Genomic DNA, 27,737 nt, shown 5'->3' on the forward strand with positions numbered 1-27,737 from the left:
TTGGTCTTGGCTGGCTCTGGCTCGGTGCTTCGCTGGGAATCAGTTTCACTCTCTACCTCCCTTGTTTCTTCATCTTTCCACTGCACAATATATCAGTTTTTTCTCAGCCTTTCAAAGCATATTCAGTTCATTGTTAGTCAGCGTTTTTTGGTTTGAATGGATCGATAAGACATTGACACGCATCAAACATGTCTGAACTTTTCACAACATTCTTGTTAGTATGTTGCATTTGGCAGTGCTATTAATAATGCTGTATACAGAATACATGCAGATGATAAAGAGTTCAAATCATAGAAAGTTAAGCAGTAGAAAGAAACTGAATTATTAATATATATAATTAAGGCTGAATTTATTGCTCAAATCCGCGAACAGAGGAAAGATGGTGTACATGTATGTGTTTCTCCCAGAGAGAACAAGCAGTGATGAAATATTAAGTAACTCTGAGACTGAGAGAGCAGAGCTTTGTTCTATCGTCTGCAGTTTGTGGGATTCTCTGAATACTCATGGAGAGGGAAACAAAGTGAATATAAAGACTTGTAATGGGAGATAATTCCCAGTAAGCAAAGCATGGAATGGAATATCTTATAAGAACAGACAACATGAGTGCAAGTGTGTGGACGTTGGAGTTCTTCATCGTTCTTTGATCTTTAAGGATGTTTTTTATGGTTGGATTGTCCTTTCAACCCATTTGCATGGAAAATAAAACTTCATTTTTTCCATTTAAAGGTATTTTCCATCCTTTAGGAGCTGGTAAAAATGTCTCAAAGCTAAATCCAACACTTATCTACGGTAGAGAACGTAATAACTCTGAGATATAACATCAATGTGTGCATGCTAACATCTATTGAACTGAATGGATTGAGACTGGATGCAACATTAGATCTGTCTGCACCTACACACACACACACACACACACACACACACACACACACACAAACATTTCCCTTTTTAGATTCTACACACACACTTCTCGTTCTCCCAGCATCATTTCGTGCTCTGACCACTCAAAGTAAAGACTCCCTCGGGCGGAGCAGTAAACACCGTTTGATGTTGTCCAACACGAGTCGCTTTAAAGAGGTAAATGTGAGGCATGAGGAGAGCTTTGAAACATCCGCCTGAAACACAATCTGAATGCAGCACAAAATAAGAAGGAGAGACAACCATAAAACCAGTGTTAAGGAAGGTGTGTGTGGATGGAAATGCAGTCTGGGGTTTTTCTTCAGAGAAATTCAGGCGTGGCAGAGCGCTGGTTCTGCTGGTTTATGTGTGTCCAATCACCAAATCCCAACATCAATTCTGTGAAAGTTTTTCCGCAATAAGTCAGTTATAGACCGTCTAACCTCTATGTTTATTTTATATTTCCCCTTTCCTATACTCCCGAAACATGTATAAAAGGGGCCCTATTATGCTAATTTTACATTCATATTTTTATTTTGTGTCAGCTCTGTTGTGATTGGTCAACTGCTAAGAGATGTCCCGCCCCTTAGCCTATCACGTACAAAGTGTTGGAGAGCTGGCAAAGAGAAGTTCAAAGTTTACGTAGTGATGCACTATAGAAGTAAACAAAGGAGTCCAACGGAGGCGGGATTTTATCCTTGGCAGACCATTTACATGCACTAAAACCTTTAGAACACTACAGGAAAAGGAAAACCCCCAAAATCCTAATGGAGCCTCTTTAAAAAAAACACCAAACTTGTATTAGTCCTGTGAACTAACCAGGCCTTCCTCACTTCCTCTATCCTCTTCATTTCCTCTCAGAGAACCACTCGGCTCCTCCAGATGTCACCGGCTACACCAACAACTCCTCCAGCGACGGGATCCAGGTGGAGCGAGCGCCGGGCGCCGGCACCGCGGCGCAGAGGCAGACGCCCAAATACGGCAACGCCGAGCTGATGGAGACCGGAGACGGTGAGTCACGGCCGGTACCACACTGCCCCACCTTTGTACAGGTGTTTGTTTTTAAGGTCGGCATGCATGACAGTTTATTAAAGTCTGATCAGAGCATCCAAAATATGACATCAGTCCTTTTAAGACTCACTTATCATCCTCTGAGTGTGGATATATTCCTGCAGACTCTTCAGAGATGACTGAGTCTCTGCTAAATGGAGATGAAGCGGCAGAGTTGATGCTGTGAGGATGTTGAATGAGGAAAAGCTCCATGCATGAGGATCCAGAGTTTACAGATGTTCACAGACGGGGGCTTTAGGGATGTTTGGCTGAAAGAGACACAGAGAGGATTTCATCATCGCTGTTTGATGTTGGTCACAATGAGACTTTTGTTTTCAGGGATTCTGATTTTTGTAGATTCAACCCTTTGTTCACTGAGTGGGAAAACATTTTAGCCTCATTTGATTTGTTTGGAAGCTTTTCACACGGTTGCTGTCCTTTAAATCAATAACCAAATTCACACTGAATTTGCTGGAGTAAAACCTATTTTATCAGATAAAACAAGTGATGGCCAGAAAGATTGTAAAATGCCAAAAACTCCTCGTGATAATCTATATATCTTTTCCTGATAAGGTTGAGATTGTTGGGTTTATGCTTCGTCCAACCCATTACTTTGGCAGAAACTGACAGAAATAAATTAATATTAGACATGGGTGAAACATATACCTCATTTAGCAAATTTGAAACAGATACTGGAATAAAAAGGAAGACAGTCAGCATAATTACAAAATCAAAGTAATTGAAACTCAGATATGGATTCTGTTTATGAATTATGTAATACCCTACAAACACTTCTTTACTTTAGCTTAATGAAAACAAAAGAAAGAGGGTGGAGATAATACATCCTTGCTATTACATGCAGAGAAATAAACAACATGCATTTACAGAACTTTAAAGTACCCTGACTTTCTCTATCGCTTTTCCAACCTCGTCCGTCCCTCCGCCCTGAAGCTAAATCAGCCCTAATGAAAGAGCAATTTGTGCCTCATCATATCTGCGTCTTTTACCCCCTCCGTTAATTGCTCATTCGAGGAAAAACATGACACTTTAATGTGGATTTAAAACCTCTGCGTGCATCTCAGGTGAAAGATCCAATCAGGAGGGAAATACTTCAACACCTGTGAAAGCTCAATTAGGAGTTTCATCCAGTGTGTGTGTGTGTGTGTGTGTGTGCAGGTGTTCCAGTCAGCAGCAGAGTCTCGGCTAAGATACAGCAGCTCGTCAACACTCTGAAGAGACCGAAGCGGCCGCCGTTAAGAGAGTTCTTTGTCGACGACTTCGAGGAACTCCTGGAAGGTAAAAAAAATGTGTCATGCTTTTATTTTGAAAAGTAAAAGTCCGGCGAGGCAAGCGTAAAGACCCGGGCTTCTCCAACAGTCCTGCTTTCGATATACTTAAGATAAAGAACGACATGAAATAATGCGAAACACACAATGGGACAAATGCACGAGGGACTAAACCTCTCTCCTGTTTTTCCTCTTCAGTCCAGCAGCCAGACCCCAACCAGCCGAAGGCGGAGGGGGCTCAGATGGAGGCGATGCAAGGCGAGCAGCTGGGCGTCGTCACCAACTGGCCCCCGTCCCTGGAGGCGGCGCTGCAGAGGTGGGGCACCATCTCCCCGAAGGCCCCCTGCCTCACCACCATGGACACCAACGGGAAGCCGCTCTACGTGCTCACATACGGTAAGAGGAGCCTCTGGACGTCTTCAGGTGGAGACTGGAACTGCAACGGGTTTTATTTCAGCTCTTGGGGGTTAAACTATTAAGGGGTCAATCATGGTGGTGCAAAAACTGTTAAAGGGAAAGAAGAGAAACATTTAAGGCTCAATATAGTCGTACTTTCAAAATGTTCCTCACTATTTTGGGGATTTTCTTGTAAAAAAATGTTGTAATGGGTTCCCCCTGTTTTAATTCAAACTGCCTGATTAGGACCTTTTGTAAAAGGAGGGGGTTTTAGAGACAGCTGAAGGAGGAAATGTAAGACAGCTATTTTAATACTTTTTTATTCAAGAAAGTAAGCCAACTTTCCAAAAACTCAAATACATTAAAACATGTTAGCAAATGAAGACAAAATTTTGATTGAAATTAGTAATTATGGGATCACCAAAGATGTGTGTGTGTGTGTGTGTGTGTGTGTGTGTGTGTGTGTGTGTGTGTGTGTGTGTGTGTGTGTGTGTGTGTGTGCGTGTGTGTGTGTGTGTGTGTGTGTGTGTGTGTGTGTGTTTCATAATGAGTCTGCCATACCAACATGTAATTGGTCTAAATTGAGATTTTCAACACAAATCATCCTCCAGTTTTTGTTCCAGTTGCATCACTGAGCTGAAAATAGGTGCTTTCACCCATAGATACAGACGTCTCACAGCCCACACGACCCCAGACTGTTGCAGCATATCGATCAATACCACAAACTGCAGTGGATTTTCTGAATACTGAAGGATTTTTCTCCACATTGCTTCTGTTTTGTCGGCACATATGGTGGCTCTCACAGGCTGATGAAGTGAGGAACTGAACAATGTTTAACAGCCGCTGTGGGGGGAGGATTCCTCTGATGGCAGCCAGACAGAGCGCTAACACATTAGCTAAGTGTGATAAAAACACTTACAAGAAAGCTGCCCTCTTCCTCTCAGCGTGCTCCCTCAAACCAAAATGCAGATTTCCTCTGTAAAATGTTAAAGTGTTGCCAGGAAACAATCTCTCTGTGGGTCAGAAAGGGTTTAATGAGTACAGAGATATGGAGGTGGGGTCAGATGTCTGGTCAGATGGTAGAGACAGCTTACGGAGAGTAAATAGGGGATGGATGTCCGGTGGGTCTGCCGGGGGACGAGTGGCAGGCAGCAGGCTGACACTGAGACTAAGATTTCTGATCCTTTCTTTTACTCTCCTTTTTTCTGGAGAGGAAGTAAAGCAACCGGAGCTCTGGATCTATTTGTTGTTTGAGGTGCAATATATGACTCAGCAGCTTTAAGACATGAAGACACTATTATTTTCCGCTTCGATCTGATGCAGGATTTACACCTGAAAGTGGGCGGGGCTTAATGTTGTCAGGGAAGTGACTTCAGCGCCTCATGTTATTGTTTCCTAGATTTATTTTTACTTTTATATATTTGGTGCTGAAACTTTGCTTTATACTTCAAAGCATAGGCATGTTGGTCTCACCATCATGGACAGTGATTTTAGTTCATTAAGCCTTATTTCTGCTCTTCTCTTGAATCATTTCAAACCTATAGATCGAATCCCAGTATCTATCGTTGGGTCTACAGTCTGAGATGAATGAACTGAAGGGGAACTGTTCAACCATTAAATATTAAAGAGATTAAATATAGATTAAAACCTTTGCAATAGGAGATAAAAGCATAGCAACAGAGGCTTCAAAAGAAGCCCTGAGAGCTGGAAAACATTGTGGTGACACATCATGGCTTCAGTGGTTATAAGACCCTGAAACATGTTTGTAAAGGTGTTGAAGTTTACAGATTCAACTTTATTCCTAGCACATCAACTCTAAAATAGGGGTACAGTGTGTGCGTGTGTGTGTGTGTGTGTGTGTGTGTGTGTGTGTGTGTGTGTGTGCGTGTGTGCGAATGAATGAGTGATTTGAGAGGAGTGAGCTTGCAGTGATGATGAGGCAATGTGTGCTCACCAGACTGTGAAATATCTTCAGCCATCTCTCAGGAGTCCCCTCCACCAGTGAGGCAACAGCATGGTGAGTGAGTGTGTGTGTGTGTGTGTGTGTGTGTGTGTGTGTGTGTGTGTGTGTGTGTGTGTGTGTGTGTGTGTGTGTGTGTGTGTGTGTGTGTGTGTGTGTGTGTGTGTGTGTGTGTGTGTGTGTGTGTGTGTGTGTGTGTGTGTGTGTGTGTGTGTGTGTGTGTGCAGTGTAGTGCTGAATCTCAATCTCTATCTTCCTTTATCTCTCGTTCCTGTAGCGTCTCTTCCTTTGATGTCGGCCGACAAGGACAAACTTGTTTTGTTTCTTCCTGTCGAGTCCCCCCCCCAACACACACACACACACACCCTGGAGAACAGAGAGAAATCATGATACCGAATTCTCCCGATGTCCTCAAACTCAACCCTCACAGCACTGCACTGCAGATAACCCTCTGATAATTGACAGGAGAGAGGAACTGTTAAAAAAGTTTCCAGCGGTCCCAGAGTGTCGCTTTGATCCTGTGTTTTTATCCGTCAGGAAATCACGTAATCGATGAAGACATTTGGATCTCCGTGCGGATCAGGAGAACATTCTTCAGGCTCTGCGTTTTGATCTTTTCTCTTTGATTTATCCTTTGTGTGTTCTTGCTTTTGTTTGAAGTGTTTTCTCTGTGAGCTACAATTCAGTTTTTAAAGCTCGACCATACGGTGGCCGACAGGTGCTGCCACCCTCAAAACATTTCCATCAGGGGAGACGCTCTGCTGTTTCAGAAAGGATGCAGATATAGAAACACAAATGTTCCAAAACTCATGCAGCAACATCTGCAGCAGCTCTTCAACACATGCAGCATCTAGAGAACATTCAGCAGAGGAAACATGAGCAGTTTACTAAAAGCTGCAGAAACCAAACGCTGCAAGAAGCTCCAACACAACGGAGACCAGGGGACACTAAAGAGAGACGCACACAGCTGTAGACCAGGGGACACTAAAGAGAGACGCACACAGCTGGAGACCAGGGGACACTAAAGAGAGACGGACACAGCTGGAGAGCAGGGGACACTAAAGAGAGACGCACACAGCTGGAGACCAGGGGACACTAAAGAGAGACGGACACAGCTGGAGAGCAGGGGACACTAAAGAGAGACGCACACAGCTGGAGACCAGGGGACACTAAAGAGAGACGCACACAGCTGGAGACCAGGGGACACTAAAGAGAGACGCACACAGCTGGAGACCAGGGGACACTTAAGAGAGACGCACACAGCTGGAGACCAGGGGACACTAAAGAGAGACGCACACAGCTGGAGACCAGGGGACACTAAAGAGAGACGCACACAGCTGGATAACAAGGGACACTAAAGAGAGACGCACACAGCTGGAGACCAGGGGACACTAAAGAGAGACGCACACAGCTGGAGAGCTGAAAGGAAATGATAAACCCTTTGTACTTCAGCGTACAATTCCCAATCTGGTATCTTTTTTAATTTCAATATTCAAAATACAACTAAAACTCCTACAAAATGTTCGTTGATTTGGCTGCAAGGTTGAAGTTGTAATCATGCTCACAAAAACAACAGATTAAAAACCCAATATCTTCACATGTGAAATGATCGTTTGACAGATAAACAGTACACTGCTCCTGCATTGTGTGCAGTATGGTGATCCTTTCATTTTTCTCTGAGAGAAGCTGCTGCTCTCAACCGGCGAGGATTTAATTCCAGAACAAAAGCACCTCTTTCAGATTAAATGAACCTCGATGATTGGGCAGTTTGCTGCTCCTCTCTTTGGCTTCAGAGGACAAAAGCTGCTGGGTGAGCCTTTCTTGGGTCCAGTAACGTTATCCTTCAGAAAAGAGAAGGACCAGACCCTCTGCACGAAAACCCTCTGATTATTGCAGCTCTGATTTTGGACTCCTCTGCAGTTTGGCGGGGGGTACAGCAGGAATCCTCTCCTCTGATTGTTAAACATGATTTCCAGATGGAGGGGCTGGTTATCACCACCAGGGTGCCCCCACTCTCACTGGCTGAAGTGGCCTTGAAGGAGGCATCCTCATCCAAAAATGTGTCTGATCACTGCAGCTCTTTCTGAACGTAGAGAAAAAGTAGTTCTCTGCAAACCATGGAAGTTTTTAAAGTCTCCTATCCCAGAAATCATATCATCATGACCTGCTTTTGCGTGATCATTGCAAATCCTACTTTTTGTGGTGAAAGCGAAGGGAACCTGCAGGGGTCACTAATTAGGTGTCAGTCTTGGGCTTTATATCTGGCCTTTTGTCAGTCGTCTTATCGGTTTTTTGAAGCCAGAAGTGTCCCAAGGTGCAACTGAGAAAACACTGGTAGCAATCATAAGGTAGAAATCCGCCATTTAATCCTCAATTGGACTATAATTATACAAAATTGCCATTTTCTGTATTGAAAGAAATATTGAAACTAATGAGTTTGATTAAAACATCATTACAGTCCATAACCTTTCCGAATGTAAAACCCCAAACAAGAGCGTTCAATGTTTTTTATACCATTTATTTGACATTCAAACACCTTTAAGCCTTACTTGCATCCTCAACTTAACAAATTCAATGTATTGAGGTCATCTTAACGATCAAAACAATTAAAAACTGCTTTTCTGACACAGTCACATATATTTGAGATACCCAAAATCACAAAATATTCCTGGTTTTATACTCTTACTTTAATACATTTCAACAGAGCCAAGCAGCCATAACTTTTGGGCTTTTTTCCACCAAATAATCAAAACAGCAGATGATTGCCAGATGAGTTGCTTTCTAAACTCTCGTGGCATCCCTAATAAAGTCTCAATGGAAAAATCCACTCTGAAGAAACAAACGTCGGTTTTGTGAGCCTCACATCTGAATAAATGTATTCAATTATCCTTTCAAAATACTTTGTTTGTCCATTTATGTTGTTATTCTCTCCCCACTCTTTTGGAATCCCAACGCTCTCCTTTTTCTCCAATTCATTAGCTCCGACAAACATCAGAAAAACCTCATTTAGTTTGAAAAACAATGAGGAATTCACGCTGGATTGCTCATGCATAATATCTGCTTCTGCCACTCCGAATTAGTAAAAAAAAAAAAGGATGGAAATTGATTCCTTTGTTAGGAGCTTTAATGAGCAGAGACAACCTCGCCTGGCGGGTAAAATGAAACTGATCGGAAAGATTAGATAATATAATATACACACGGGGGGGGGGGTTTAAAGCAGCAGTAACTTTGACAGACATATCCTGTAAAGCTAGTGTTAGGGTTAGCTCACTTCTAGAGTCGTCTCAAAGCTAAATCTACTCCTCAAGATACCATAAGCCTGTATCACTGTAATTACAGGAAGCGGTGGCCTGTATGACTTCCCCTAATGTCGCCGTACATGGATCCTCTTACCCAACAGTCAGGAGGCGGGCTTGTTTTTTGCAGCATGTTATGCAATCTGTGAGATCATCTCCATACCACTCCACTTGCGAGGTGAAATAACGTTTTTTAGCGTTGAGTTTCATGTCAGAGCAGTAATTTCTAGCATGTGGGGAATCAAGATGTGATCATTTGTTCCACTAAGCAATCATACGAAGGCCAGGTTCTTTTTTTAAAACACAGACATGGCTCCATACAGTTAGTTTGATAGAATGAGTCCTAAAACTTGGAAGTGAGTCAGCATTTGTCTCAAAGTCAATGTTTTTTTGAATGTTTTTTTGGTTGTTAGCCTGAAATAAGGTCTGTGGTTAACACAAGCTGAAGAGATTTGTATTCTGCAACATAATTCAGTCAGTAAATACCCCACTGGTGGAGTCAAAAACAGCGGTGTCTAAATGATACGACTAGACGTCATCATGCACAACATTAGCCGCCTTTAGCTTAGCGGTGGTGACCTGAAGTCATGTGACCGTGCTGTAGTTCCTTTATAGCCCAACATTAGCCGCCTTTAGCTTAGCGGTGGAGACGTGAAGTCATGTGACCGTGCTGTAGTTCCTTTATAGCCCAACATTAGCCTCCTTTAGCTTAGCAGTGGTGACCTGAAGTCATGTGACCGTGCTGTAGTTCCTTTATAGCCTAACGTGAGCTTTTTGCTTCAGAAATCCTACAGTGGTGTTAATAAGTGGAGATTATCCTGCTGAACTAAACTAAAAGTAGAAACGCTTGATTGTCTCCAATAATCTAATATCCAATGGAAAAATCCCATTGGAGGGAACCAGGGTGATGCTGCCATCATCATAAATACATCACCCTGCACCACTCTATTGCTCACCTTCTCCAAACAACACTGTGGGTTTCCTTTCGCTCCTCTGCTTAGTGTTCTATTGTTTCATGTTAATAATTCTTGTGATCTGCCCTGCAGGAAAACTGTGGTCCAGGAGTGTGAAGGTGGCTTACAACCTGCTGCACAAACTGGGATCCAAACAGGAACCGCTCGTCAGACCTGGAGACCGGGTACGTAAAACAATAATGAAATGAACTGATGGATTGAGATGGAGGGAACCAGAGAAAATGCTTGAAAGTTGAACTTATTTGTTACTTGAGATGTTTCTGCTTTGAGGCTTTAAAAACTCAAGGCCTGACTTGACTTAAGACTTGAAAATGAAGGTATTCAATCGTTTTAACCTCTTAAAATGTTGAACTTATCGAAGAGCGGCTGAGTAAAATCACACAAAAACAGGCGCTGTACTGACATCACTTCTCAAGATTTCTGGGTACCGGCCAAAACAATCCTCTGGCGGCCCGGCCGACACATGGCCATGACTCCATGTTTTAAAAATGGACACATGTGTAACCCTCTGTTCCTCTCCTGTCAGTGTAATCATCACATCACACTCAACACATGAAACAGGCGATCACAGGGAAGTGGAAAAAGATTCAGTAATAGTCCCACATGTGACTGCTCCCCTTCTTCTTGTCCCACTTTCATCTTTATTTTAAGCTCCATTTCCACTCAAATCTGGCACCATGCCACATTGGGTTATTTCTCTGCATCTCAGCCAGAAGGGTGTGTGTTCTGATTACTATACAACCTTTTTTCTTCTGTGTCATTAGAGACTTGCTGGAGAACAAAGTGGGGAATTTTGGATATTTGTTTCAGGAGTTGGTGGGGACTAAAAACAGAGTTACTGTTTAATTTCAGGATAATCTGTTAAAAAGAACATTCTGCTCGTTTTCAGGTTCATATTTGTATTTTGTGACTCTACTGTGACATTTCATCTTACTGTGCTACTACAATAATGTGATCTAGAGAAAATAAGCCATAAAAATACATATAAACTTCAACATATCAACCAAATCAAAGGTTTTTACACTAGGCTGAGGTGTTAAGGAGTCATCTCCTGCTGATGTTCAGGTGAATATCAGTATGTAGAGTCTCTACTTTAAAGAGTCCTCTCCTGCTGATGTTCAGGTGTATATCAGTATGTAGTGTCTCTACTTTAAAGAGTCCTCTCCTGCTGATGTTCAGGTGTATATCAGTATGTAGAGTCTCTACTTTAAAGAGTCCTCTCCTGCTGATGTTCAGGTGAATATCAGTATGTAGAGTCTCTACTTTAAAGAGTCCTCTCCTGCTGATGTTCAGGTGTATATCAGTATGTAGAGTCTCTACTTTAAAGAGTCCTCTCCTGCTGATGTTCAGGTGTATATCAGTATGTAGTGTCTCTACTTTAAAGAGTCCTCTCCTGCTGATGTTCAGGTGTATATCAGTATGTAGTGTCTCTACTTTAAAGAGTCCTCTCCTGCTGATGTTCAGGTGTATATCAGTATGTAGAGTCTCTACTTTAAAGAGTCCTCTCCTGCTGATGTTCAGGTGTATATCAGTATGTAGTGTCTCTACTTTAAAGAGTCCTCTCCTGCTGATGTTCAGGTGTATATCAGTATGTAGAGTCTCTACTTTAAAGAGTCCTCTCCTGCTGATGTTCAGGTGTATATCAGTATGTAGAGTCTCTACTTTAAAGAGTCCTCTCCTGCTGATGTTCAGGTGTATATCAGTATGTAGTGTCTCTACTTTAAAGAGTCCTCTCCTGCTGATGTTCAGGTGTATATCAGTATGTAGTGTCTCTACTTTAAAGAGTCCTCTCCTGCTGATGTTCAGGTGTATATCAGTATGTAGTGTCTCTACTTTAAAGAGTCCTCTCCTGCTGATGTTCAGGTGTATATCAGTATGTAGTGTCTCTACTTTAAAGAGTCCTCTCCTGCTGATGTTCAGGTGTATATCAGTATGTAGTGTCTCTACTTTAAAGAGTCCTCTCCTGCTGATGTTCAGGTGTATATCAGTATGTAGTGTCTCTACTTTAAAGAGTCCTCTCCTGCTGATGTTCAGGTGTATATCAGTATGTAGTGTCTCTACTTTAAAGAGTCCTCTCCTGCTGATGTTCAGGTGTATATCAGTATGTAGTGTCTCTACTTTAAAGAGTCCTCTCCTGCTGATGTTCAGGTGTATATCAGTATGTAGTGTCTCTACTTTAAAGAGTCCTCTCCTGCTGATGTTCAGGTGTATATCAGTATTTAGTGTCTCTACATTGTCCTTTGAAGAGAAACTGGTATTTTATTCAACACTTTACTTTGACCTTAGTGAAGTGTTTCTACCCTCGACACGTTTCCTCCCTGCAGCCTCATGCACACAGCGTCATTTCCCCTCATCCCTCTCCGTATGAAACCTGAACGTCTGCAATGAGAGCTGCACATGTCAACATCAGTCCATCATTACACTGCTCTCAGCCGCACTCAGCTCAGACTGTATATGGGAATTATTAACCAGCACTTATCGTCACAACATGCAACAGGAGCCAAGTGGATCCAACATGGCCGACGGGAGATAAAGGCTCTGATGTGATGCTGGTTGTTTACTGAGATAGAAACAAGCATCATGTGTTACAGCTTTCATAGAGCAGATGTTATCTTTGGAGAGATTGTAGTGAAATGTTCAAAATGAGACGGAGCAAGTTATGTTTTGTCGCTTTTCCTAACAAAGCAAACAACGAAAGATCTGGACTTATTAAAGGTACTTCTTTTTAGGGCTGTTTTAGTACAAAAAGGTCAAAAAACAAAGCCATTTTTACTTGTTTTTGCTTATGCTACACCTGTTAGCATTAGCTGATTCGGGTGTGTTATGGGGTATATTAGAAGTGCTGCATTCTTGGACCTGCTGCATGGAAATGATCCCTAGAGTGAAATATTTTGGGGCATTAATGCACTCAAACTTGTAACTCAGACAGAAAATACACGTTCTCCAGTTCTTAGTACCACCTTTTGCATGATGGTAAGAGATACACAGGTAACATGTAGTTCAGGTGGACAGCAAAAGTCAAATAAATAGATGTTTATTCACTTTTCGACCCACTTTTCTTACCCCTTTTATAGTCGATTGTCTCGCTGTACATGCTGCAGTTATTTTAGGTTTAACGTGACTTTAGGGTGCCAATAAATGGTTTGTCCTGATGTGAAATGATCTGAAAGAAAGGGAAAGGTGAACAGAGAGACACTCTGGATACTAGAGAGTTAAACGATGTGTAGCCGGAGTAGAAAACAATATCAGAAGTAGAAAAAAGGATTTACAGTACGGAGAGAAAGAGGGAGACATTGAGCAGACGTCCTCTGACAGATTGAGCTTTATTCTCCTCTGATAAGACCCAACGTCTGCTCGCCTCCACTCTGGCGACAGTCCATATCAGTAATCATCCAGCTACGCACACGCACATGCACACGCTCACACACACACACACACACACACACACACACACACACACACACACACACACACACACACACACACACACACACACACACAAAAGCACTGTTTCTTTAAAAAGGATTTCCCTCCTGGTTGATTTAGCGAAATCCTATTTTTAGCAGGAACAGCAACATCAGTTTCCAACCACGAATGCAAGAATACTTCAAACGGATCCAGAGGAAAAATAGATTATAAGATATGTGAGATATTGAGTAAAACATCTGTCGAAACATAACGAAAGTATGAACTGCCATGCATGTCACAAAGACTCACTCACTGTCACACTTGATGGTGGTTTTCCATTTCATTTCCACAGTTTCAGGCTAATGAAGCAGATTACAAGCAACTATTTCCTGTGTAACATCGCTAGCATCCTCTCTCCTGTAGGTGGCGCTGGTCTTCCCGAACAACGACCCGGCTGCTTTCATGACGGCGTTTTACGGCTGCCTGCTGGCCGAGGTCGTCCCTGTGCCCATAGAGGTCCCACTGACCAGAAAGGTAAGCTGTCAGGGTGCAGGACAACCGAATACTGACCAATGAAATGTGCTTCAAATGAGAAGCATCATCACGCCCAACATTAGCCTCCTTTAGCTTAGCGGTGGTGACGTGAAGTCATGTGACCGTGCTGTAGTTCCTTTATAGCCCAACATTAGCCTCCTTTAGCTTAGCGGTGGTGACGTGAAGTCATGTGACCGTGCTGTAGTTCCTTTATAGCCCAACATTAGCCTCCTTTAGCTTAGCGGTGTTGACGTGAAGTCATGTGACCATGCTGTAGTTCGTTTATAGCCCAACATTAGCCGCCTTTAGCTTAGCGGTGGTGACGTGAAGTCATGTGACCGTGCTGTAGTTCCTTTATAGCCCAACATTAGCCGCCTTTAGCTTAGCGGTGGTGACGTGAAGTCATGTGACCGTGCTGTAGTTCCTTTATAGCCCAACATTAGCCGCCTTTAGCTTAGCGGTGGTGACGTGAAGTCATGTGACCGTGCTGTAGTTTATAGCTAGGCAGGACGTGCAGATAATTCTGCACCAGGGGATTGTATTAAACATGAGTCATCACAAGGCGCTGTGCTGAGTCATAGTTCTGTACAGAGGACACTGGGGGTTAATTAGAGCCTCTGAAGAAAATTCTCTTCTGTTTTTGTTGTTGTAGGTTTGTAAGAGCTGTCTTGATGTCCTGTCACAGTGCGAGAGAAGTCAGGAGAATTATTTTTGAATATCAATCCTAAAAATAAAGTCATGATTGGCCCATTTCTAAAGTTACAAGACAAAACAAATAACTGAAATGTACTTTACTTAAATAGATAACTTAACATATAATATATAAGTACATAAATTAAAAAAATATATATGAAAAGAGAGCAGGGAGGTTGGAAAGGGCACAGGGCATTTATTATATTTACTGTATTTTGCATTTGTATCATTTATGTTTCTGTTTGTGCCATTTTTTTAAAGATGGCTTGAAAAATAAATTAAAATGTAGTCACAAAAAAATCATATTTAACGCATTAATGATGCAACAAGACCCCAAAAATCATATAAAAATTAATATATTATGTACATAATATGCAAGGAAATACATATATTTAATAATGAATAATGAAATAAAAAAGTAGATAAAGAAACACATAAAAAAATATATGTGTGTGTGTGTGTGTGTGTGTGTGTGTGTGTGTGTGTGTGTGTGTGTGTGTGTGTGTGTGTGTGTGTGTGTGTGTGTGTGTTTCTGTGTGTCTGCGTGTGTGTGTGTGTGCAGGACGCCGGCAGTCAGCAGATCGGCTTCCTGTTGGGCAGCTGTGGAGTCAGCGTGGCTCTGACCAGCGACGCCTGCCATAAAGGGTTACCCAAGAGCCCCACCGGAGAGATACCACAGTTTAAAGGTGCCACACACACACACACACACACACACACACACACACACACACACACACACACACACACACACACACACACACACACACACACACTCATAACAGAGGTTATAGGTCAGAGTGTATCATTGGTCTCCTGTTTCTTGTCTCTGTGAGTCTAAAGTATGGACGGGCTGATAGAAGCAGACACTGAGGAGTAATGGACGACACGATGATAGAGAGAGTAGGAATAAAGAGAGAGAGAGAGAGAGAGAGAGAGGAAGTGAAGCGTTCCTACAAATCGATGAGGAAACGTCCGACAACGAGCGAGAGAGCGAAGAAGACATGATGTCCTGAGACCAGAGAGACATTAATAACGACTGTTTGCTTTTCAGTAATGGATCTTTAAATAGCAACACGATGCACACACACACTGCTCCTCACTCAGTACGGATTCAGTATGTGTGTGTGTGTGTGTGTGTGTGTGTGTGTGTGTGTGTGTGTGTGTGTGTGTGTGTGTGTGTGCATTAAGGTGGAGTGCTCCTCTCATCGATCAGCAGGCTGTATACTCCTCTCATTGTTGCCTCAGCGTTAATAAATTACGTGTAACCGTGACGATGATAATCCGTCTTTACAACAGAAGCTGTAACACCGACTGCGTGCAGATGCTCGACATGCACCTTCTTCACCATGAAATACAGATTTAGAACATCTGTTTGCAGTGATCTGTGAATAGCATGCCGTTTGGGAGACAGATGTCCAATAAAATATACATTTTCCATTGAAGAAATATAAAAGCTTATGTTTCTCATAATTAATGCGAAACACAGTTCCTTCAGAGTGTGATTTTACTCTTACTTGATCTCTTTGTGCTTTAGTGTCTATAAAATACTAAAGGGAAGTTCTTGTGTTTACTGTATCAATGTATTATTGCTTGAGGTATTAGTTTATTTACTTATCGTGTGATTTAAAGTCCTGATGGCTGTAGTTCAGGTGAAGGGAGGGGTTTAGTGTGCAAGTCAAGTTGAGCGAAACAATGACTCCCAGATGTGAGCAGTTTTTTGAATCAGCTATTTGCAAATAAAGTAAACTATGAACTCACAAAGGCTCCGGAAGCCAAATCCAACCCTTTTTAAAGAAACGTTCCAGAATGGCAGAAACCTTTTCCTTAAAAACATTGGGTGTGTTTGTTTCGTGCGCCAGGTTGGCCCAAGCTGCTGTGGTTTGTCACGGAGTCCAAACACCTCTCCAAACCCCCCCGAGACTGGTTCCCCCACATCAAGGACGCCAACCAAGACACCGCATACATTGAGGTAACACACACACACACACACACACACACACACACACACACACACACACACACACACACACACACACACACACACACACACACACACACACACAGAGGCTGGTACATATATTCCGCCCTTTCTTCCTGATACCACTGTGTTACGTTGCTTTCTGTAACGCGGCCTTCAGTAGTCGGTGGAGCTGTTTCTCGTTGACATGAAGCCTGTGTTTAATTGGACCTGCCGCTCCTCTAATCAGCCGCCAGCTCCTGCAGGTGAGCGTCTGCTTGATTGCAGCGAGGATTAAACATCAGCCTGAAAGGAAACTGATTAAAGGGATGATTGAAAAACGATCGAGCCTTTTTGTTTTTTAGAGGCGGCCCGACTTCAGCTCAGAGACGTTCCTTTCTGTCAGTCAGACCAACATTCATTTCTTAATGTCTCGGCGTGATTCATAACTTTAATAGCCGCTCATAATGTGCAGCTTTGTTGTGATCTCATCCATTACCGTCGACAAAAGACTCTTCAATTCAATATCTGATTCAGGCTTCAACATACATTAACGTTAGCACGATGTCTCGAGACAACGTCATGTTTTTACGGTCACATGTTTGACTAACGGGTGAAATATATTCTCATATTTTAGGGTATTGACTCTGACAGCACCTGTTTTAAATGAGGTGTCACTCAATTCACATATAAGTAGAAGAGCACTTTGTTTTGTAGCTCATATTTTAGTTTCTATCAAGCTTTCTACCGACTTAAACAGACATTTTAGATGTTTTTATTTGATGCTAATGGTGTAACCAAATGTAAAATGACGAGGAAGTATGTGTGTGTTCCTTAATTATAGGATATACTAAGATATCTGAACCTCTCAGGTTTTAGAGGAAATAATATAAATGGTAAACAGCAAACTGAATGTTTCCCAGGGTTTGTAATACGTACATTTCTGAAATATAAAAAAAGGAAAGACACTAGAAACGATTATCTCTGGTTTTCTGAATAGTACATGTCTTTTATTTAACACTGTTTTATTTACTCAACCATGCTTTTACATTTCTATTTCCATTGTTGTACCGCGTGTATTTTTAATATATTTAAGGTTTATACTGAGGATGTTTTTGAAATGTGTGTGATCATCAACAACTATTGACGGCGTTTCTCAGGCAGATATTGTGATGTGTGTGTGTGTGTGTGTGTGTGTGTGTGTGTGTGTGTGTGTGTGTGTGTGTGTGTGTGTGTGTGTGTGTGTGTGTGTGTGTGTGTGTGTGTGTGTGTGTGTGTGTGTGTGTGTGTGTGTGTGTGTGTGTGTGTTTAGTAATACTTATTACTTACTTATGTGTTTCAGTATAAGACTTGTAAAGACGGCAGCGTCCTCGGGGTGACGGTGATGAGGATCGCCATGCTCACACACTGCCAGGCCCTCACACAGTCCTGCTCCTACACAGAAGGTAACACACACACACATACACACACACACACACACACACATACACACACCTCACACGTGGTTTCCCTCGTTAACCGTGTCTCTCTCTCGTCCTCAGCGGAGACCGTGGTGAATGTTTTAGACTTCAAGAAGGAGGTGGGACTGTGGCACGCCGTCCTCACCGTAAGGAAACACTCTTTAAACTGAATGTTTTGCTTCAGACTTATGAAGACTAGATGAAGCAGTTCTCTCTCACACTGGACTAACGTGTCCCTCTTCCTCTCCGTCAGAGTGTGATGAACATGATGCACGTCATCAGCATCCCGTACGCCCTGATGAAGGTCAACCCTCTGTCCTGGATCCAGAAGGTCTGCCAGTACAAAGGTAACACGTCTACACCACAGCACAAAGATCAAACACTTCAGGGACCGTCCTCATCATGGATGTGACTGTTTGACTAACGGTGTGTGTGTGTGTGTGTGTGTGTGTGTGTGTGTGTGTGTGTGTGTGTGTGTGTGTGTGTGTGTGTGTGTGTGTGTGTGTGTGTGTGTGTGTGTGTGTGTGTGTGTGTGTGTGTGTGTGTGTGTGTGTGTGTGTGTTGTGTGCAGCTAAGGTGGCATGTGTGAAGTCCCGGGACATGCACTGGGCTCTGGTGGCTCACAGGGAGCAGAGAGACGTCAACCTGAGCTCCCTGCGCATGCTGGTGGTGGCCGATGGTTCGAATCCCTGTAAGAACACACACACTCTGAGAACACACACACTCTGAGAACACACACACACACTGAGAACACACACTCTCTGAGAACACACTCTGACACACACTCTCTGAGAACACACTCTCTGAGAACACACCCTGAGAACACAGACGCTGAGAACACACACTCTCTAAGAAAAACACACTCTCTCTGAGAAGAACACACACTCTCTGGGAACACACACACTCTGAGAACACACACACTCTGAGAAGAACACAGTCTGATATTTATGTGTCTGCTCGTCTGTCAGGGTCGATTTCGTCCTGCGACGCCTTCCTGAACGTCTTCCAGACTAAAGGTTTGAAACCGGAGGTCATCTGTCCCTGCGCCAGCTCCCCTGAGGCCCTGACTGTCGCTCTGAGGAGGTACACACACACACACACACACACACACACACACACACACACACAGCATTGAATCCTCTAATCTTATACAGAAATGATGACACTACATCAACACTTCTTGGGTCATAAAGTCACTTTTCTACGGCCTTTTCTCCTGCAAACACTTTCCTCTTACATATATACTTAAATATATTTATTCTCCTCAGTAGTTAAGTGTATTTGTTAGCCCTTCACCTTCCTTAAAAGACCCCCTACTGTTTTTTTGGGTTCATTCTAACTCGTGAATTTACAGTTTTGTCCGTTTTCTAAACCCTAAACTTATAAACTCCTCTTTCATCATCGACATGTGTCTGCTGTGTGCTCTTAATTATGACTGTAAAAGCCCTGTGTGTGTGTGTGTGTGTGTGTGTGTGTGTGTGTGTGTGTGTGTGTGTGTGTGTGTGTGTGTGTGTGTGTGTGTGTGTGTGTGTGTGTGTGTGTGTGTGTGTGTGTGTGTGTGTGTGTGTGTGTGTGTGTGTGTGTGTGTGTGTGTGTGTGTGTGTGTCTGTGTACATCTGTGCCACACACACACAGGCTAATAAAAAGCACTGCCTCAGCGGGCGTGGTTGTAATGAACTCACTTTATTTTCAGAAGAGCTGCTTCAAAACTCATTAAAACAGCACAAGACAGGACACACACACACACACACACACACACACACACACACACACACACACACTTTACCGTACTTAAGAGGACCCTCATTGACAAGGAGCCCCACATATTCCCTGATATGTATTTAAACCTCAATTTAGTTCTGACTTTTAACCTAACCTTTAATCTCCATAAAAACCCTCAAAAAGTTGTTAAATTTGCTGACAAACTGAAAACAAATCCCCTCATTTTGTAAGAAAATAGCCGAATTTTCCAAAAGATTCTCCACTTTCCAGCAGAGGGGACGATTTCGAGGTACTTTTACTCTACTTATTGCAATATTGTACTTTTTACGCCACTACATTTATCTGAAAATAGTAAAACTCCTCACCCAAAAGATATCTCCCTTTCAAACCCTTCAGTAGAAATGTCCTGACTTTATAAAAATGTTAACTTACTCACCCAAAAATGTCTCTTAGGTAAGATTAAATATACTTAATTGATCCCTAATTGGGATTTACTTTTTGTTACAGCAGAATATAAACAAACCAACAGACAGTAAACATGTACATTTCAACCATAGAAAGATAGAAAGATAAGACATGCAGAGTTTAAATCCACGATCATTTAAAAAACGACAGAAATGTGATTCATGTGATCTGACTCTCCCCCCCCCCCGACGCTCCTGCAGACCGTTGGAGGAGGGCAGCTCCCCCCCCGGCCGAGGCGTCCTCTCCATGCAGGGTCTGAGTCACGGGGTGATCCGGGTCGACTCGGAGGAGAAGCTGTCGGTGCTGACGCTGCAGGACGTCGGCTCCGTCATGCCCGGAGGTGAGGGGGCGGGGGCCTCGTAATGAACCTGGTATAACCATGTGTGCATGATTACAGGTGGAGTAAATTACCCAGATACCACCATTACTTATATTTGTACTTTTGGAAGACTCTCTGTTCTATAATTTGGCTTCAGAGGAAGATATTATTCATCCCCTTCAACTCAAATGGACCTTTTTTATTTATTTATTGCAAGCAAAGGAGTGAAGCACTAGTATTTATGCATTAACTTCACATTTAAATCCCGTATTTCACTTTCAAACTGAATTTCCTGCTCATTTTATGCCTTTAAACAAATAAAAACTACACAGATCAGTCTGTTAATTTCCAATGTATTATATCCCCGTGTGTGTGTGTGTGTGTGTGTGTGTGTGTGTATGTATGCAGGCATGATGTGTGTGGTGAGGCCTGAAGGCGTGCCTCAGCTCTGCAGGACGGATGAGATCGGAGAGCTGTGTGTTTGTACCGTCGCCACGGGAACGTCGTACTATGGCCTCACCGGCATGACGAAGAACACGTTCGAGGTGAGCGTGTGAAGGATTTACATTCTGGTTATTCATTTGAATAATCTTTGCTAATATTATCTCTACCTGTTCTTACCCCCGCCCCGCCCCCCAGGTGTTCCCAGTGACGAGCAGCGGGGCCCCCATCAGCGAGTTCCCCTTCACCAGGACGGGGCTGCTGGGCTTCATCGGGCCCGGCGGGCTGATCTTCGTGGCGGGGAAGATGGACGGGCTGATGGTGGTCGGCGGCCGCCAGCACAACGCCGACGACATCGTGGCCACGGCGCTCGCTGTGGAGCCCATGAAGTTCGTCTACAGGGGGCGGTGAGAGAGGGAGCGCCAGAGAGCGAGATACAGATGCTTTATGAAACCATTTAATATGACCAATACCAAACCATACGGTACCAAATGATTGATATGTTGCAATACGAAATGATAGGCTAAGATACGATACGATATGATACGGATCGAAACATTCGGGTACTTCTCAATGCGATACTATTTGATACGATACGAGTGGAAACAGGGCTTATCGTAGCACACTAGCTTTGTTTTGTAGGCACAAGTCTCTTTATTGCCTCAACTATCTCCCTTAAATGAATGAAACACAGTCATGCTAACAGCAAATGATCTGTGTATCTTCCGGTACACTTTGTAAATGGATCCTTTGGACTGGCTGGGCCTGCACAGACTGTTGGAGAGACAGCGGGGCTAACAGAAGTCCTTTTGAAGATCCTCTCTACTAGATAATTTTTGTGACCCTGATAAACAGATCGCTGAAGAATAACCAGTGCATAGTTCTACCGTGCTGAGTCTGTGTGTGTGTGTGTGTGTGTGTGCTGCAGGATCGCAGTGTTTTCCATCACGGTGCTTCACGATGAGAGGATCGTGGTCGTGGCGGAGCAGCGGCCCGACTCCACCGAGGAGGACAGCTTCCAGTGGATGAGCCGAGTGCTGCAGGTACAGGAAACCTAACCAGTAAAACCACCACAACCATTAACCAATGTGAATTACTAACTGTCTGTGTAACGCTAACCTCTCCAGGCGATAGACGGTATCCACCAGGTGGGGGTGTACTGCCTGGCTCTGGTTCCCTCCAACACTCTGCCTAAGACTCCTCTGGGTGGCATCCACCTGTCAGAGACCAAGCAGCTGTTCCTGGAGGGGGCGCTGCACCCCTGCAACGTCCTCATGTGCCCCCACACCTGCGTCACCAACCTGCCCAAACCCCGGCAGAAACAACCAGGTACCGACACACACACACACACACACACACACGCTGATGAAATGCTGTATATATTTATTTAAAAAATGGTAAAAGTCTCGATGAAGAATTTATTTATTTAATTTTTTATTTTAAGATGGGAAAAGGATTTGATGTAACCTGGGAAAAACAGGTCTTCTAAACTTGTGTTAATCTCCTCCTCCTCCTCCTCCTCCTCCTCCTCCTCCTCCTCCTCCTCCTCCTCCTCCTCCTCAGAGATCGGCCCTGCCTCGGTGATGGTGGGGAACCTGGTGTCTGGAAAGAGGATCGCTCAGGCCAGTGGCCGGGATCTGGGTCAGATCGAAGACAATGACCAGGCAAGGAAGGTGTGTGTGAGAGGGGGGGGCTGGTTTTCATCATCATCTTCATCATTAACACCATCACCACACACACACACACACACACACACACACACACACACACACACACACACACACACACACACACACACACACACACATGTTCATAGTCATAATGAAACCATTTAGTTTATTTGTTTGGATCATTTCTAATTTAAATTCTTTTTTTCAGTTTCATTTCAGTATTTTCTGTCTCTCCTGGGACATGTCTCTGTGCTCTAATGTTCAAACAGCTCTTTATTTTTCTCATACTGCCTGTGCTGCTGCTCCTCTTTTCACCCTCCGTCTGAAACCCGAGCCCAGTCTGCTCTGATTGGTTAGCTAGCTCTGTTGTGATTCGTCTACAGCTTAGAGATGTCCCGTCCCTTTAGCCTATCACGTACAATCTGTTGGAGCATGTTCATTTAAAGTTTTCTGCCAGAGGATTGGTACGCATTTATGAGACTCTAGATGCAGCTGTTCTTTCTATGACCGGAGATCTATAGCAACAAAGAACATCTGATGGCAGAAGGGGCTGTCAGGGAAAGCGAGAGGCTTCAGCAGCTCTCTTGAAGTCGTATTTGTGCCGACAAAAGTGAGTAACACAAGAGGAGAGTCAGTGAATAAACAAACAGCAGAGAGCAAACTGAGAATAATGAATAGAGGTCCTGAGAGCGAGGGAAGCAGGCATGGAGAGAGAGACAGAGAGAGAGAGAGACAGAGAGAGAGGTGATGAGGAGGAGCAGGCCGAGTGTGTATCTGACAGAACAGATTTTCCTCTCCTCCCTCTTGCTGAACATGTCAGGCGGGCACACACACACACACACACACACACACACACACACACACACACACACACACACACACTCACACACCATGTAGACTTTAATGACAAGAGACAGACTCCAAATAATAACAACCACTGAACTCCCCCGCTGCAGCCAGACTCAGTGTGCTGTTCATCACACTGTCACCAAGAAGAGAAGGACGTTCTGCCCCCACCGCCCCCCCCCCCCCCAAAAAAAACAACAACTGTGTTTCGAGGACATGTGAGACCAAGTGAATATCAGTTCTGACACCATATGTATTTATTTCTGTTTTATAAAGAGGGTCCAGGTATTATTTCTGACTTTGTTTGACAGTTAAAGGAACTGTTCAACATGTTAGCTTAGCTTAGCTTAGCTTAGCTTAGCTTAGCTTAGCTTGGAGTCTGCATACAGTGGTTAAACGATGGATGAATGAGTCCCAAAAACAACCCACGACCCTCAGGAGTCAGCTGTTTCTTTGAGACCACAACTGAAGGTGGACATATTATTCCTCACTGGGATGAATATACTTATTTTACACAACATAAGGGTTTGTGGTTTTTTTTGCTGTTGCTGGAACCACAATCTTATCCAGAGCCTAACCAAGAACTTTCCATGTGTAAAAACACCTATAATGGAAGTTCATTTCCAAAAACACACAACGCATACAAGTGGAAACTGATATTCAGTCAGGTTTACCTCAAACGTTGACGTAGATTCACTGCAGAAGTCTATAAAACAGCTGGGGAAAGTGTGGAAGGGAGTATTGCTATGATTTGAGTCCAAACAGGTCGATCATTTTCAGTGATTATCTCAGACATGGACTGCATCATTTCTGCAGAGCGACCTGTAAACTCTGTGCTGTTTCAGGCCAGTTTAATCAAACTTTTGAGCGGCCGATGAGCCGGAGGAGACGGCGGTCCTTCATTCAGGAGTGATTTCATGTATCCAGAAGGGAGGGTCTATTTATTTAGAACTGCATCTGTGATTGGGAGGATTTTGAACGAGAATTTCTGATGTGTTTTCTGAATGTTAGCCGGGGTTAGAGGTTACTGCTGAGTTTTGCTGCTGTTGCTGCTTCTCACCATCAGTAGCATCGATTCATCCCTTCATCGTTCTTCATTCATCCATCACTGCATGTGACCTGAAAACCAGACCCTCTGTGTGAATGAGCTGCTCGTCTCTTCTGAACTGTCCCTGTTTCCTTAATTGGGTTTACTGAAAGACTGTAACAAACACTTCTCTCCTTGCATGCCTCGAGATTATTTGAAGTGTGAGGAAGTGTTTTAAAGAGTAAGATTTAAATGAAATGCATGAATTCATGTTTGATAGGGAGTTACATACGACTGCAGAACATGGAGTATTCAGCGAGCGCTCGAGTGAGAAATACAGACGGATGTTTGGATGCAGTTTGCTGCTTTTAAACACCCCCACTTTACTTCAATTCTGCACGGTTTCGCTCCAGGTTTTGATTCAACGTTAATGTTGGAGGCATGTGAGAAAAGAAGAGTTTTCTTGTAGAGTTTATAAAGATTGGTAGTAAGGACAGAATGAACATTGATTACCAGAATGGAAATATATGAAATGGATATGAACACAATAATCATATACAGAATATATTACAGTTGTATATGAAGGACAAATACTTATAAAGCAAAAACACTAAAGTTTCCTTTGCTTTGCTTTTTGGAAACATGGTGTTTGTTATGGAGGTGACTTAAAAACAACCTGTTACACCTTTTAAAATACATCCAATACATATCTCACAGGTGCAGTGGGTTGAACAAATAAGCTGCCTTTGCTTTTTATCCAGAGCCAGTTTTCTAGATAAATCATCAACTTATATAAATTATTTAGCCTCTTTTTTAATGTGAAGAATATCAGCGGCTCTTAGAGGTCTCCAGTGAACGTCTGAAAAACACGTCAGATAAACGGAGCCGCAGAGAAATCAACACCAGAAGTGATGAAGAGAAGTCCTCTGATTTCTATCTGAACCCTGGAATGTATCTCACACACACACACACACACACACACACACACACACACACACACACACACACACACACACACACACACACACACACACACAGAGGGTTTGTGTGTGTGTGTTTAGCATGCTGATCCTCTCTCATGGAGATAGCGTGGCTTTATCTGCAGAACGCTTCTCTCACGTTTAACCAAAAAACCTCCTTTTGATGGTTTGAAAATGAAACAAAAGGGACTCAAATGTTTCTCAGAATCCCACAAACAAATAGTTTACGCTCGTTTGGAGGAAATTATAAATAAAACAACACAGAGATTCATGCCTTATCATACGCCTTGAATAGGAAAGGGAAAACCCCCCCGAAAAGTAACCAGCAGTAGAGCATTTCAGTCGTTACTGCCCCAGGGCCTTTTAATTGATTAATTGAATTTACTTGAGGATTTAAAAGACGTACAACACAGAGCAGCAGACATCACATATGCTAAAACCCCCCCGAGTTGAACACACAGTAAAGCCCAAAGACTCAGCGTAGCGCTTAACGCTCCATAAAGATAAAGCAATTCAGGGCAGATGATGCAAAAATGCAAAAGCATAAAGCAATATATTTCATTTCTAGCATCAAAGCACCATCCGTTCCACCTGTAGTTTGATCTGCGACTGCATGGAGGTGACGTAGAAAAAGAATCAGGTTATTATTCCAACCTCAGCGGCGGGGAATATAAGCGCTCCTCCAGCAGAGTAATCCACTTTTCAACAGTGAGGTTCGAATCAAGCGCGCCTAAAGTTCCTATCAGACGTGACGAAGGCGTAGACACACACACACACACACACACACACACACACACACACACACACACACACACACACAGGCTTTCTCTGGGTTCTCCCCTCTGCAGCAGATGTTGAAACATTCATGAGTCTCTCTCTGTTTCTCTTGGTTTGTTTCTCCTCCGGCTCTCTGATCGTGTCTCTGCTGTTGGGAGCTCTGTTAGCAAACCCTCGTACTTTTATCCATATTTAACTTGATATTCATGAATCCAAACTCTCGCTCTCACACAGCTCCTGAACTGTAGAACATGTGGAGCGTGCAGCTATATTCTTCTTTAAATGTTGAGTGGATTTATCAATCATTTAACATGCAGCCAGTCTACGTTTCTCTCAAAACTTTTCTTGAAATAAATAAAGCTCAGTTGTTCTCCTTTCATTCTTAAGTTTGTTTCTGCTTTTTTTTTTTCCTGTACTTCGTTTACTTATTCTATCCACCTGAAGATGTATGGAGGCTTTGCAGTTATTACCGAAACTATTGACGGCGTTTCTCAGGCAGATATTGTGATGTCTGTGTGTGTGTGTGTGTGTGTGTGTGTGTGTGTGTGTGTGTGTGTGTGTGTGTCTCCTCTTCTACTGTTCTTCTTGTTTATTCTCCTCCCTCTTCCTTTCCTCTCTTCCTATGTTTCCTCTCTCCTTCCTTCCGACCTCATGCTTCCTCTTCCTTCACGCTCACATCCCCACATCTCACTTTACCTAACAAAACATTTCCCAATTTCAGATTCAAGATCATCTTATCTAATCTATCTTTACCCAACCCTTCCTTTCTCCTATGTCCTCTTCTTCATCCCCTCCTCTTTCTCGATCCTCTTCCATTCTTTTCACCTTATCTGTCTCCAGCTCTTCTCACTTCCTTTATCTCTGTCTTTCTTTCTCTTTCTCTACCTTCTTCCCATCCTCCTTTCTTCCTCCTTGTCTTCCTCCATCCTGTGTGTGTGTGTGTGTGTGTGTGTGTGTGTGTGTGTGTGTGTGTGTGTGTGTGTGTGTGTGTGTGTGTGTGTGTGTGTGTGTGTGTGTGTGTGTGTGTGTGTGTGTGTGTGTGTGTGTGTGTGTGTGTGTGTGTGTGTGTGTTTAGTAATACTTATTTGTTTGGGGTTGTTTGTTGTTCCTCAGTCTCACTGTTTCTCTCTTGTTTTTGTGTCTGCAGTTCCTCTTCCTGTCCGAGGTGTTACAGTGGAGAGCGCAGACCACTCCGGACCACGTCCTGTACACACTGCTCAACTGCAGGGTAAGACACACACACACACACACACACACACACACACACACACACACACACGTCTTCATAATATGTGTGTGAACAGAGCAACAATCCATGTGTAAATGTGTAATCTGTTAGTGTCAAACACCTAACAAAGAATTCATAATATTTAATAATTCATTTTTATTTATTTTACTTCTGAATGTTTTTTTTTAATCTAAAATGTTTTATTAATATTTGAATTTTCCTATTTTTTGGGGGGGGATAAAATAAAAACATAAATAAAAAAAGGATAAAAACAAAAAAGTGAATAAAATAAAATAAAAGCAAAACAAAATATTTATTTTTTACAAAAACAAATATTTTCTTCAATTTCCT

At 43.0% G+C, this 27,737-nt stretch overlaps 1 protein-coding gene across 1 annotated transcript in view; it reads left to right on the forward strand.

The window, feature by feature from the left end:
- The window catches only part of LOC134865888 (disco-interacting protein 2 homolog C-like), a 155,027-nt gene that overhangs the window by 114,710 nt on the left and 12,580 nt on the right, over window positions 1–27,737 (forward strand). Inside the window, 19 exon segments of the mRNA XM_063885695.1 lie at window positions 1,759–1,908; window positions 3,124–3,243; window positions 3,432–3,629; window positions 9,932–10,023; window positions 13,691–13,801; window positions 15,057–15,180; window positions 16,354–16,463; window positions 17,794–17,896; window positions 17,993–18,057; window positions 18,165–18,258; window positions 18,483–18,602; window positions 18,880–18,994; window positions 20,299–20,438; window positions 20,826–20,962; window positions 21,057–21,265; window positions 21,787–21,901; window positions 21,986–22,187; window positions 22,422–22,531; window positions 27,306–27,386. Of these exon segments, the coding sequence (XP_063741765.1) occupies window positions 1,759–1,908; window positions 3,124–3,243; window positions 3,432–3,629; window positions 9,932–10,023; window positions 13,691–13,801; window positions 15,057–15,180; window positions 16,354–16,463; window positions 17,794–17,896; window positions 17,993–18,057; window positions 18,165–18,258; window positions 18,483–18,602; window positions 18,880–18,994; window positions 20,299–20,438; window positions 20,826–20,962; window positions 21,057–21,265; window positions 21,787–21,901; window positions 21,986–22,187; window positions 22,422–22,531; window positions 27,306–27,386 (2,396 nt within the window).

The sequence above is a fragment of the Eleginops maclovinus genome, chromosome 6 (genome assembly GCF_036324505.1).
Source record: "Eleginops maclovinus isolate JMC-PN-2008 ecotype Puerto Natales chromosome 6, JC_Emac_rtc_rv5, whole genome shotgun sequence".
NCBI classification, from domain to species: Eukaryota; Metazoa; Chordata; class Actinopteri; order Perciformes; family Eleginopidae; genus Eleginops; species Eleginops maclovinus.